Below are 13658 nucleotides of genomic sequence, written 5' to 3'. Positions count from 1 at the left end.
TAAATGAGCTAGATTATTTTTTTAAATGCACAACATTTAAATAGTCTTTAAGCTCCACCTAGTGGTTATAAAAAGAGTATTCAAACAGAACAAACAGCTTTTATCAAGCTGGCATGTAGCATTTACAATATAGTATTTCTAGAAAATAATGGTGAGTTAATATACTCCTCCTTCAAATGAGAATCTGTTTCCCTGTCAAAACTATATGTTGCCTCTCCTCTAATAGAGAAAAGAAAGAACGCAAAGAAGGAAGATGTGATAACTTATGTTCTCCATTTGTCTTTGTGATAGGCATTGAATTTATTTGTGATTTCTACATAGGTCATTCCATAGTACTGAGAACATAATTCATAGCAAGCAAAGAAACTACTGTCATAGGAACATTTCATGGTCTAGTTTTAGTAAAGCACAGACTGTCATTAACAAATTTGAATATCAACATACATGGACTATAGTACAAATGGGTCAGATTTTTTTCACCAATTGAGGTGATATAAATGTTAACTTAAATAAAAATAGTGATTCACATCCATAATGCATTTCTCCATAGATGTAGCATCCTCAACATCTAGCATTCAAGTTGAGTGCTGTCTGTATAAAAGGTTAAGATATTCAGGAACAAACAAAAGTTTCTTCCTTCAGTTCTAGCCTCTTGTGTTCTCAGCTGTCACCCATTAAGATAAACAAAGTCATCAGCATACTTTAATAATGACTTCAACATTAGGTGAAATTCTCCCCTTAGTTAAAAGTCTGTTTAATTAAAAAATTGCCAATCTAACAGCAGATTCTATAAGGGGATCTCATGGACATTCTAATTTTCTATGCTCTTTTAGCTTAGAAGCAGCAAACATCCCTCAGAAAGTATTTCATTTTAAATGAGATAGTAAATTACAACGTCATATTTTTATGAGAGCACTATAATTATATGTATTATGTATTATATTCATTCTGACAAAATAAAACATGCAAGAAATTGGTTTTTAATCTCCATTTCCCCTCTTTCCTTCCTTCCTCCTTCCCACTCCTCCCTTCCCTTCCTTTCTCTCCTCTCTTCCACTGATTTCCTTTATTAATTTATCTTTGGATGGTATTTTCTGTATATACACACAGGTGAAATTCTTTTTGATATACACATACACACACACAAATACACATACACACGAGATGGTTAAGTTCATTCCATATTTCTTTCCCTTGGTTGTTTTTCTTTTTAAAAGCTGCTATGGAGGGCTGGGGCTGTAGATCAGTGGCACAGTGCTTGCCTAGCATGCGTGAGGCACTGGGTTTGATCCTCAGCACCACATACAAATAAACAAATAAAATAAAGGCATTCTGTTCACCTACAACTACAAAAAAAGTACATGTATGAAGACACCAATTGGTGTCAACATATTTTATATACAACCAGAGATATGAAAAATTGTGCTGTATACATGTAATAAGAATTGTAATGCATTCTGCTGTCATTTATTTTTTTTAAATCAATAAAAAAATAAAGTTCTGAACTTAAAAAAAAGCTGCCATGGAAATCTGATAACTGTATACAAAAAATTTCTAACAAGTTTAATTATTAATCTCATTATGCGAATAAAATCTACCTGATCATTAATGAAAGTATTTTATTTAAAGTGCTGTTGGAGTAGAATTCTCTCACAAGGGTAAATCACAGCCTAGAGGATAGGATAGTATGTAGTTAAGTAATGTAATTTTACCCAAAGTCATTTGTCCTTGGTGTCTGTGATCTCTAAACCCATGGAATGCCATGCCTGGTAAAAGTGTTCTTTCCTGAAGGCCTTGGCCCAGCCAGAGAGCAACACTGTGGCTTAGGGTTGTGGCTGAATCATACCAACGATGTGATGTAGGGTGGGGGCTTTAGTTAGAAGGGGTTTTAATTAGGTGAGCCTTCCCAGGCTGGTAATATTCCCTGCATATTGTCACACAGCTGTCAACAGAGTCACACATCTTTGTCAACAGAACAACACTCTTCTGTCTCATGTGGTGAAAAGACAACTGGGAGGTCCAAGTTTAGTGCCCTTCTGAACTCTGTCTTATGCATCTCTTCCCTTAGCAGATTATAATTTGTATCTTTTTCCTAGTAATAACTTGCAATCATGAGTAAGCTTCTGGTGAGTTGAGTCTCTCTAGTGAATTATAAAACATGAGGATGGTTTGGGGAACCCTGTGAGCTTGTAATTGATATCAGGAATGAGGGCAGCCTTTTATTGGTTGTGATCCCTGTAACTCCCCAGGGTTCAGGGGCAGCATGATTGATGGTGAACGGGGTGGATTCTTACCTATAAAGAAATCTTCCCCATGGTAGGACCAATAATATAAAGAAACCACAACCTAGATTTTTTTTTTCTATTTTGCCTACAGAATTTCAAAGAGTGGAACTTGTGAATTATAAATTATCTCTGGAGAAACATTTGAAAAGCACAAATTCTCACCAAGAACTTCCTAGAGGACTTAAGTAAGGTGAGAGGGACTAATCAGAAATTTCATGCATGGAAAGTGGGATGCTTTTCCATTTTGAACAAAATTACCTCAAATAATATTTAACATTTTTTTTTGAATTTTGAGGATAATTTGTATTCATATAATTTATACATTTATACACTGGATAAATTTACAGTTTACATAAACATAAACTCTTATGTTCAAAATGAACTCAGGTACATTTTTAAGCATTGGAAAAGAAAAACTTAAAAATCTGATGAGAAATTTTAAAAATTAAGAAAGATTAATAAAGAATGAGTTACTATATAAAGGAAATGGGTTAAACTCAAAACAGTTAAATGTTCAAGTAGAAAATAATTTGCTAAAGTTACCCTGAAATTTCAGTGCACTAAATTATCCTAAACAGTAAAATGCCTTAAAAACATACAACCAAATCAAAAGAGTAAAAATTATATTTTTGAATTTTGTAGTATTTTTTAAATATAATGAAAAAAAATGTTAAAATTTAATTCTCCATATATTTAATCCTTGACTTTATTACAAAATCCTAATAGTCAAGGGAGCTTGCTTTACCATATATACAGGTATGGATTTTATTTCAAGAGACACTGAAATAGAAACCAGAAAGTACAATATACCTGATTAGGTGAACAAACAGGAAAATCTTCCACTGGTGGAATTAACCCCTGAGCAATCAACTGTCCATAAGAGGGAGGAGCTTCTCTTCTTAACAATTCTGCTTCCACTCTTGACAACTGGGTTTCAAATGATCTTTGAGAGAAGACAGGGATAAAAAGTGTTTATAAAAAGGCAGGTCAAAGTAGAAAATTTCTATTGTCAGTAATTAAAACAATCTGAATATGAGCATATTTGATTATTTGTAAAGCTTAGTCATACTGAAAATACATATAATCCCTACACTGGGAATACAAAGATGTAGTGGGCAATGTGTCCACAGGGGGTTTTACACTAGTAGAAGCTGGGATCCCCATGTTTTAATACATTGAAAAGCCTATAAAACATAAAAGGAAAAATAAAAATAGTAGATTTTTTAAACCCAAAGCAAGCAGGTAGTTCTAGATATAAGGTAACGTTATTTGAAAGGTCTCAGGGAACACTTCATTAAGTTTTTACATTTTTACATTTCTTTTCAGATAAGAGTGAAATGAGTCAACACACTATCTGGAATAGCTGGATCTTGAACTGAGAACCTGACTCTTCACTGTGCTCTTTTGTTACAAAGTGATAAGGAGTTTTCTGGACATTTATACTTAATCAAAGAGAAGTTGCAGTAGTGGCTATTATGACACTATGCATCAGTGTGACATCTGTTAACTTGGCTGTCTGGTATGCTCTTTGTTAAATCTATTATTTGTAATTCTCCTGGGTCTGAAGATCATTGTTTACACAATAACCTCATAGAGGACCTCTCTGCCATTAAATTCTGAGGTTCAATTTATCCTGCACCACAACGAAAACCACTCCCCCTGGAGGGTCGCCCTTTAATGCTTAACCATTTCTCACCGAACTGAGAACTCTGAAGCTCTCAATAAACATCCTTGTGTCTGTCCCATTCTTACCTACTGCATATTTATTTATGCTCTGATCATATGCTCATTCTCCAAGCAGTGCTGGGCATTCTGCTGCCCAGGCTTTGGTTGAGCCCCAGCACCCTTCTCCATCTACATTCTACTTACATATTTAAAATGGCACCTAAATGTGTCATGTGAAAAGCTTCCACATCTCCCTATCAGACTACATGTTTCCAACTTTGATACCAAGGTTTCACAGCTCTTACAGCACTTCTGTTTTCGCTGTCTTATTCCATACACCAATGTCTTCCTAACTATAAACTGCTTGAGATTATGCCTTATTTGTTTTCTTTTCACTTGTAGAGTGAATGTAGTAGGTTCTCAAATATGTAGAATTATTGAATTAATACATAAAAAACAGGTTAAAAATTATATCTGAGAGGTAGAGCTTGCAAAATTTCTGATTGCTTTTGAAAACAGAAGCTGGTAAATACAGACTGGCTTTCCTCATCTCATAACTTAAGTATTTAGTAGTTTGTGCCTTCAGTCTTAGGTTTTTCACATGGATTTTATAAGTTATAATAGTTATACATCCCTAATCTAACACAAAACAAAAATGTATTGTTAATCCTATTCAAGGACTTGTGGCATACATTTGATCAATGTTTTTATTGCACAGAGCGTAATCACTATAGTTCTGTCTTGATACTGACCTTCGTTCAAACATTCTCAAAGAATAAAGCTTACAAGTACATCCCAATGCAATGACGAGTAACAGGCCACAGATAAGGCTCCCTATGACGGCTGCAGTTATGACTCTGGTAGGCACAATTACAGGGCAATTCTCTTCATCACTGCCATCACCACAGTCATCTTGAGAATCACACACCCAGCTTTCAAATACACAGCGGTTGTTTTTACAATGAAAATTTCCTGGCTGGCAAAAAAAGCAGTTTTTTTCATCTGAACCATTTGGGCAATGGTTTTGGTAGTTGCAGCGATCAGAACGAGGATAACAAACACCATTTCGGGAACATGGAAATTCTTCCTTCTGGCACATGGTACAATTGATCTCATCTCTTCCATTTGGACAATGCCAATACCCATCACATCGTTGCTGCTCAGTGTAACACCCCCAGTTACCTCCACAGGGTATTTCCCATGGCAAACAGAAGCCATCTACTTGGTAAGTAGCATTAAATCCCCTGGCGGCATTTACTTTATCAGCACAAAAATGTACCCTTATCTGTCCAGAAGAAGAAACAACTGTAAGAGGTGCATGAGAATCAAAAGCAGTTAATACACGTAAAAGTTTGTGTGGATTCTCCTCTAATCCATCATATATTTTGACATAATCACCATAACCAGTACCATCAAGTTTAAAGTCAGTAAAGCGTAAAATGACTTTACGATGATCACCAGTGTCTATTAACCAGGTGCAATTGCTTCCAGGAGGATAAAAGTCTGGATAATTGGGAGAATTAAAAGTGCCATAAAAATATTTCAACCATTGCCCACAGGTTGGCACATCACAGTCGATCTCATCTCCTAGGTCAAGGCAGTCAATGTTCCCATCACATTTTAAAGACTCAGGGAGGCAAGTGTAAACTTTGGTAAAACGGGACAGACACTGGAATTGGTTGTAAGCACAGGGTTGAAAGGAAGCAGCTGTTGGAGGATTAGCTTCTTTGGCACAGATCTCTTCATCGGAACTATCTCCACATTCATCCATGTTATTACATTTCCAGGCTTCTGGTATACACTTTCCATTACCACAACGAAACTGATCACAAGCACAGTTTGGCTCCTCAGATTTTCCTGGTAGGATATAGGTAGGGGGAAATTAATAAGGGGAAAGAAAAAAACGTATTTGTCAAAAGGTATATAGTAAGTATTTTTTATAACAAATTTTGATTAATCCTAAGTTATAAGGGTTTTTAAAAAATCTTATAAAAAACAGGTTAAGTTATAATGACAAAATAGTACAGGCACTAATTATTCAATAATTCAGTTTACTAACTGCCTACTATTTTTTCCATAAAGCTCTTTGTATCTTGATCTAAAGAGAGAAGGGATCAATTCTGTTTTGCGGACAGCTATTTTATTATAGAACTTAGAAAAATGATGTAAGATACATGAGCCAATAGGATACACTGCCTAAGAATTTTAAGCAACATTATATAAACATTAAAACTGTGATAAAATTTTTAAATAAAAAATTAATCTAAAATAATCACCTTTTCAAATATTTTTTCATATTCTTCTCTAGTTCTTATCTTTATACACAAATATTTTACCACGTACATTATAGCATATCTTGCAGATTCATTAGAGACTCAAAGTTTTGCTATGATTATTGTAAGATTAATCTGAAACTGTTTATAATGCTCAATGTAATCATAACAATAATTTTAATTTTTTAAACTGCAAAATTCTGCACATATTTAAGCTAAAGATACAAATTTATTTATCAAAATAAACCGAGAACAAAAAAAATTTGAGGTGCCTATAAAATTCTAGTTATCTTAATATATCATCCTAAGGTATTTAATGACAGCAGATTTCCATAGTCCCCAAAGTGACAATTTTGGACTAATATGTATTTGTCCAACTCACAACTTATTCACTGGCACACGGGTGACAGAAAATGTGCTTCAAAAGCTAAATGAATATTACAAAGACTAACTTTTTAAGAAAAAATATAAAAAGCATGTAAAATAAATTCAAATATGTAAAATAATTTGCAGCAAAAAATATACTTAACTCTAATGCTATGAATTTTTCACATTTCTATGATATCTGGTCACTATTTTTGAATCCAGTTTAAAAAAAAAAAGCAAAAGACTTTTCTTTAAAGACAACTACAATTGTGAAACCAGTCCTCTTTTCTTGAAAGTGTAAAAAAACTGGTAATTCACATAGACACAAAAATATTCTGAAGTAACTTTTGCAAAACATGGGAAGTTACTTAATAAGATATTTTTAAAATAAATATATTTAAGACCTTTAAAAAGAAAATGGACTTCAGTTTATAAAATGCTCATTTCATTATTAAGATACAAAACACCTTTTGGAGACCTAGTTCTAAGGTATTTTAGCTTCTTATCTTCAACCTTGGCTACCTTGAGGATCTACTCATAATTAAATGAACATTATTCAGAAGATTAGCCTTGAAAGTCACTGAGCAGATAATACTCAGAATATGGTTTGATATCTTTCTTGTTTTTAAAAACACACCTGAAAAATATGCCAGTCTGAAACCTTTTCTAGAGACACTGTCATCTGAATGGAACCTTATCCAGACATGGTCTTGTGAAGAGATATATGGAGGTGGAATTGTGGAACCACAAGCTCTGTAACTTTCAATATTTTTGTATGTTTCTATTGTCAACCAGTCCAAACTGCATCTCCTGGACCCTTGAATATCAAAATCCTGAAAACTACAAAAAAAAAAAAAAGTCAGAAAAGTTTCATAATACAAAGTAACTGAAAACTTTATTATAAACCTCTATATATTCACTGATTCCAGGTAGATAACCAAATTAACAGCAAGAAATACTGCTTCTATGTTCTTAATATTTATATCTTTTCCCCAGACTCCAGAATAGCACTTCTTCATAAATAATACAAAATCCCCAAACAATGCTAAAGAACAGATGATAGCTTGTAGCTTTTATCCCCCTTCTGTGTGCATATTTGGAAAAACTAACATCTAATTCAGGATTTTCTAAATTGTTCTAAGTTTGAACCAGAAGTGCTACTCTGTAATCTGATGAATAGAAGTACACACAGAGAAAGCCGTTTACTAAGAAATACTTTTCCCTATGTTTATTGGCAATTTCTATCTTTTCCTATGTACTGACTTGCTATATGCCTTCATCTACGAAATTTTTTCTTATTTAAGAATTCTTTACACATTATAAACATGTTCAACTGTAAAATACATTTATGAGATGTGTTCATTCACCCACATTCATATTCTTTCCAATAGCCGGTATGATGGCAGCCCTCGTTATGGTTCTATTGTGCACTTTCCTTAAGACTAACTACACTGAACATCTTTTCATGGATTTATTGGCCTTTCATATTTCTTCTAAGACACTTCTGTCCAAGTCTTTTAGCCATTTAAAAAATTTAGTTTTTTTTTTACTTATAAAAATTCTTTTGATATTCTGGATTAAAGTTCTCTATTAGATATGTATATTACTAATACTCCTCTAGTCTGTGGTTTGCTTTTTCATTTTCTTAATGAAATCATTTAATACACAGAAGTTTTCAATTTTGTTTTTGACAAAGTTTAATTCATTATTTTTTCGTCTGTATTTAGTGCTTTTAGTGTCTTCCCTTTAAGATACTTTTGTTTACCCCAAGGTCTCAAAGGTACTCACAATGTTTTTCTTTTACACTTTAGAATTGTAACTTTTATATTTAAAGCTATGGCTTATCTTGAATTAACTTCTGTGTGTCCTCAAGTAGGGGTTGAGATTCTTTCCATTACTCTTATATTTATGTAGAACACATAATATACAGTACAAGTTTTTGTTTTATCACAGTTAAATTACTATCTGATCATCCTCAACTTATAGAATTCAGTTTTACATTGTGTTTGAGTAGGTTAATTCCTGCTTCAATCTTAAATCTTCAGTAAATTCTTAGTTTTAAGACATTGTCTTTACTTGAAAAAGTATAGTACTTCCAGAGTTTTGATAAAAATTCCAAGGTATTTTATAAAGTCTGTTATGGTTTGGATATGGGGTGCCCCCCAAAAGCTCCTTTGTTGAATGTTCAGAGGCAAAATGAATGGATTATGAGAGGTGTAACCTAAACAGTCCATCCTAACTGTAGGCAGGCAGGGTATAGTTGGAGGAGGTTGGTTACTGGGGGTATACCCTGGAAGGGCACACCCTACCTGAGGCCCCTTCCTCCAGCTCTGTTTACTGGCTTTCATTGATGGAACAGTTTTCCTCCAATGCCACCGCCCTTCTGCCATGATGTTCTGCCCCACCTTAGGCTCAAAGTAATGGAATAGGCCGACCACTGACAAAAATCTCTGAAACCACTGAGCCAAAATAAACTCTTCCTCCTCTAAGTCATTCTTGTCAGGTATTCTGGTCATAGCAGAGCGATGCTAAGGTGACTAATAGGAAGCCCCTCTATGACAGCAACTTTCAAACTCTAAACTCTGTATCCCCTACAATGGACAGGATTCAAACTTTGAACTTCTCCTCAGCTGTGCACACGCATGCCAAAAATCCTTGCACAGTCTTTTCAGCCTTCACCTTTTAGCTTCCACAGCATTCCTTTGAGTTTGCTTTAAGCAAGGTTCATGGATCAGCCAAGGACTTGAGGAGAATTTATATGCATATATAATGGCCTCCTGCTTTTCAGCTCTCTCCTTTCCAGGGATTTGCCTTTAGTTTTCAGCCATTTCAGCAGTCCCAACTCTATGTGACAAGACCATGGCAATCTGCTAGAGTTCTGGTTACTCTAAACTGCACAGACTACCAAGAATCTTCAGGAAGCTGGTGGAAAATAAGCCTCTCTTGACTAGTGCAGTTTCTTCTTTCAAAGGTGAAATCCTCTCCAGTTTCTGTCAGTGTTTCATTACTCTTCACTGACTTCAATTTTTGGTTTTTGTTTTGTATTTTACCCAGAATTGGTAACTATTGTATAAGGGAGGGCTAGTCCAATTCAAACTAGGTAATACAATTAAGATGCGTTAAAGCAGGAACATTGTCCAGAATGAGAAATAATATCTGTTTATGTATACTCTACTGGATTTAGATTGCTAATAATTCATTTAGAATTTTTAAAATGTATTCATATGTGGATTAGTTTTCAGCTTTCTTTATGCTTTATAATATTTTACCTGAAAAAGCACTGCTGGACACATCTGTGTCTTGTAACACTTTAGAATATAGTTTTAGGGTTGCAAGTTTTAATTTTTTCATACTTTTTAAATTTAATCAGCTTTTCCTAAACTTTTCTGAGTCAGTTTTGATCACTGAAGTTCTCTTAGAAATTATTCATTTTATCTTGGCAAAATTTATTTCTATAAAACTGTACTCAATATTTTTATATGATTTAAATATTTTTCATTTCTATAGTCTTTAAGTATATTTGGATTTTCTATGTAAAAAAACACCCTATTACTGACAACCATTGAGTTAAATGCTAAGCTTATTTATTTTCCATCTTACTAATTTTTAAATTAATGCATTAAAATCTGTAAACATTTCTTTAGTCTTTCAATGTGTTCCAACAGTTTTAACATGTAACATCACTAAGATTATTTTTAAATTATTTAGTCCTACTGTGATTTTTTTCTTTAATTCAGGAGCTATTTATTAGGAACATGTTTCCAAACATATGAAACTTCTTTTCCCTTTATTTTAAATCAACTGTGGAAATGCATTAAGAATTCCTTTGTTATTCAATACATAATAAGTTTAAAAAATTTTAGTTGTAGATGTACACAATATCTTTATTTATTTTTATGTGGTGCTGAGGATCAAACCCAGGGCCTCACACATAGCTAGGCAAGTGTTCTACCACTGAGCTACAACCCTAACCCTCAATACATAATCATTTTAAAAACAAATATTTTATATGCCTGCAAAAAGGTATGGATTTTCTGTTGAAAGAGGCATAAGCATTAAAGGTGTGTTTAAAATCTTCTATTGTAACTGTGGACTAGTCAAATTTGCTTTCTAATTCTCTACATTTTGCTTTGCTTTAGGATGTGTTTTTAGGTACATAAAATTTACTACTATTGTATTTTCCTGGTGGACCATAACATTTATCACTAATATTTGTGCCTTAAGTGACATTATATCTCATGCTACTCTTCTTTTTCCAGCTTTCTCATGGTTAGTAACTCTAATAAAGCTAATGTACCTCCTCTTTTTAAATTTTCTGTATTAGTTTTGTTTTAGGTATGTTCTTACAAGCAAGCTCTCTATAGCAGGATCATACAAAACAACTAACCAATATTATCTGTCTTTTAAAGGTTTGAGTCAATACATTTGTGTTTGTTTAATAATTTGAGGGAAAGTTCTCAATTTCCTTCTTTCTTTTTTTATTAATAAAATCTCTTAAACTTTTCTATTCCTCTAATGAATATTCAAAAGTGTCATTCTAATTTTTTTCAATAGTTATCTTCAGATATTTTAATTCAAATTCTAAAACACATGTTTGCCCCAACAAGGCCAAGTAAGAGTATTCACTATTTTGATTCTCCCTTCAAATCCACAAATTGGGTAGAAATAATAAGTAACTTTTATTTCCACTAACCTAACTGAAATATATTAACATTTCCCTTTACTTATAAACAAACCATGATAATATTTATAGTACCTATCATTTCATTACTACTAAACAGATGTTTTTATATTACAATTCCATTTTTATAGACATCTAAAATACTATTTATGCACAAAATTACTTTGAAATTATAGTAGTTATTAGAACTGTCACTTGCTTTGGTCAATGTGTTCATAAGGATATATTACTATTGAAAATACCTGATAGCTGTTATTTTAATATAATTGCATTTTGTAACACTACATGTTTTGTGAATTATTCTGGGGAAGAATTCATGGATTTTATTATACTACCAAGCATCTTTAGCACAAAAAAAAAAAGGTGAAGAAAGAATCCCTGAAGTCTTACAACATAACGTCTGGGGTAAATTTGTATTCCAGGTTAATTTTTTGGGGGGGGGCTATTTTTCTTAGCATTAAATTTTCTCATACATTCAGGAATTTTCAGATTGTGGGCTTATTCTGGGGAAGGTTTTTGGTTCTCTCTTTTTTAAATCCTCTCTCCCTGCATGCTCCCCCACCTGGGTCTCCATGCCACACCTAGTCTTAAATAGTGGTTTATAGTAGTCTAGATCCTGCCATGGAACTGTAGGTAGCAAAGTCCTTCATATTTGTCAGGGTCTGTCCTCACACTAAGCCCTCAACCCCAAGTAAGTTCAGGCAGTGATTAGTGGAAGTCTTAAAAACTGTTTTCTTGAGCAAAACAGCTTGACCCTAGTCCTTGGCTTCAAGAAGGATGCTAGATTTCAAACACTTGTTATCTCCTAGGGCTAAGCTGGCCTTTGTTGATTTGGGTGGGTTTCGAGGAAGAGGAGTAAAGTAAAAATGCCTTAATCATCATCTTCACCCGGTTTTAGAGGTCTCAGGATTGTATGTTGGTACTTTGTAAATTCTGTTTTCCTCTTCTGTCCAAATTTTTAAATTTTATCTATCTATCTATCTATCTATCTATCTATCTATCTATCTATCTATCTATTTATCTATCTTTTATTGGTACTGGGGATGGAATCTAGGTGCACTGAACCACTGAGCCACCTCCCCAGATCTTTTTATATCTTATTTCGAGAGAGGGTCTTACTGAGTTGCTTAAGGCCTTGCTAAAATGCAAATGTTGGCTTTGAACTCCCAATCCTCCTGCCTTGGCCTCCTGAGCCACTGGGATTACAGGTATGTACCACTGCACCCGGGCTTATCCAAATTGTTTTAAAAACCATGTTTCTAATTCCAATTTACTAAGGATTTTAATTCTAAATCCAGGTTTAATCAAAATATTATAAAGCATCTATCTATTCTAAATAATATACTTTTGTCTTATTAAGAAAGTAAATCAATTTAAACTTTTCAAACACTAACTCATTTGCATGTCTTCATGAGCTGCCCTGGATTATGGTATAAGAGTCTTCTAAATATTTAAGATTTTATACCAATAATAACATGAGAAATTTGTCTTTGTGTACATTATATGTGTCATTTTTAAAACGTTTTGGTATTACATAATAATAAATTTATGTCTAAAAGTTGCTTTTTTATCTGTGTAAATTCAAATCATTAGCTCCTTTAAGTATTTAGGAAGTATCCCTCTAGATACAGGTTCACCATCAATTTTGTTCTACATTTCAGTATTACACTTGATTTTCAGTGTATCTTACTTTGTGAAATTTCAAGGGTCTAACATATGATGGAAACCAGATGGCATATCCATGTAATTCTGTGCTGGCAAGAAATTTCCAAGTTTTATATAACTCAGTTGGGTAAACTGCAAGCTTAGTTTTTAGGTGAAAAGATTAAAATTTCTATAATAAATTCCAGTTTTATGTTAAAAAGTACAATATTTGGCAAAGGTATTATTTTATAAGCACATTTATATTTAGTCATATCAACAAGTAACTGAAAATAGGCACATTGTTCAGACTCCAGTACTAGTACTGATGCAGAAAGTACCTCAATGGTGCATCCTGCTGATCATTCAGGCAAGAGAATCTCACTTTCCACAAAAGAAGATATAGTGTGCCAGAATATGTAACCTGGAGTGGAGGAGAGTAAAAGGAAAACAAACTACAAACTGCGGGGCTCATTTATAGCTTCCACAGAGAAATGGAGATAGGGAAATAGTTATTTTTTTAAGGGAGACTGGTTCTCTTACTCAAAAATATAAAAAGAGAAGATAGAAAAAGATGAAAAGTAGGCCAAATTTATGAACCTATTTTTAAAAATGTAATATGAAGGAGCTTGAGTCTATGTCTGCAAAGTCCCTTCTAAATCTAATATACCAAAGTTCCTACCTGTAAAAATGTAATACATGAAATGATGTCAAAGATGTCTTTGGGCTGTAGCAGGACACTGTCTC

At 33.4% G+C, this 13658-nt stretch overlaps 1 protein-coding gene across 2 annotated transcripts in view; it reads right to left on the bottom strand.

Moving 5' to 3' along the window:
* Lrp12 (LDL receptor related protein 12) overlaps positions 1 to 13658 on the bottom strand; it is an 87289-nt gene that overhangs the window by 3205 nt on the left and 70426 nt on the right. For both annotated transcript variants that reach the window (XM_026384554.2, XM_026384555.2), the window contains 3 exons: positions 7227 to 7429; positions 4703 to 5807; positions 3096 to 3228 (listed from right to left, as the gene is read on the bottom strand). In XM_026384554.2, the coding sequence (XP_026240339.1) occupies positions 3096 to 3228; positions 4703 to 5807; positions 7227 to 7429 (1441 nt within the window). The remainder of the gene's footprint in view (positions 1 to 3095; positions 3229 to 4702; positions 5808 to 7226; positions 7430 to 13658) is intronic.

This window comes from Urocitellus parryii, chromosome 7 (assembly GCF_045843805.1).
Source record: "Urocitellus parryii isolate mUroPar1 chromosome 7, mUroPar1.hap1, whole genome shotgun sequence".
Classification (NCBI taxonomy): domain Eukaryota; kingdom Metazoa; phylum Chordata; class Mammalia; order Rodentia; family Sciuridae; genus Urocitellus; species Urocitellus parryii.
The sequence above is the reverse complement of the archived record's forward strand: the minus strand, read 5'-3'. Positions and strand labels throughout refer to the sequence as shown.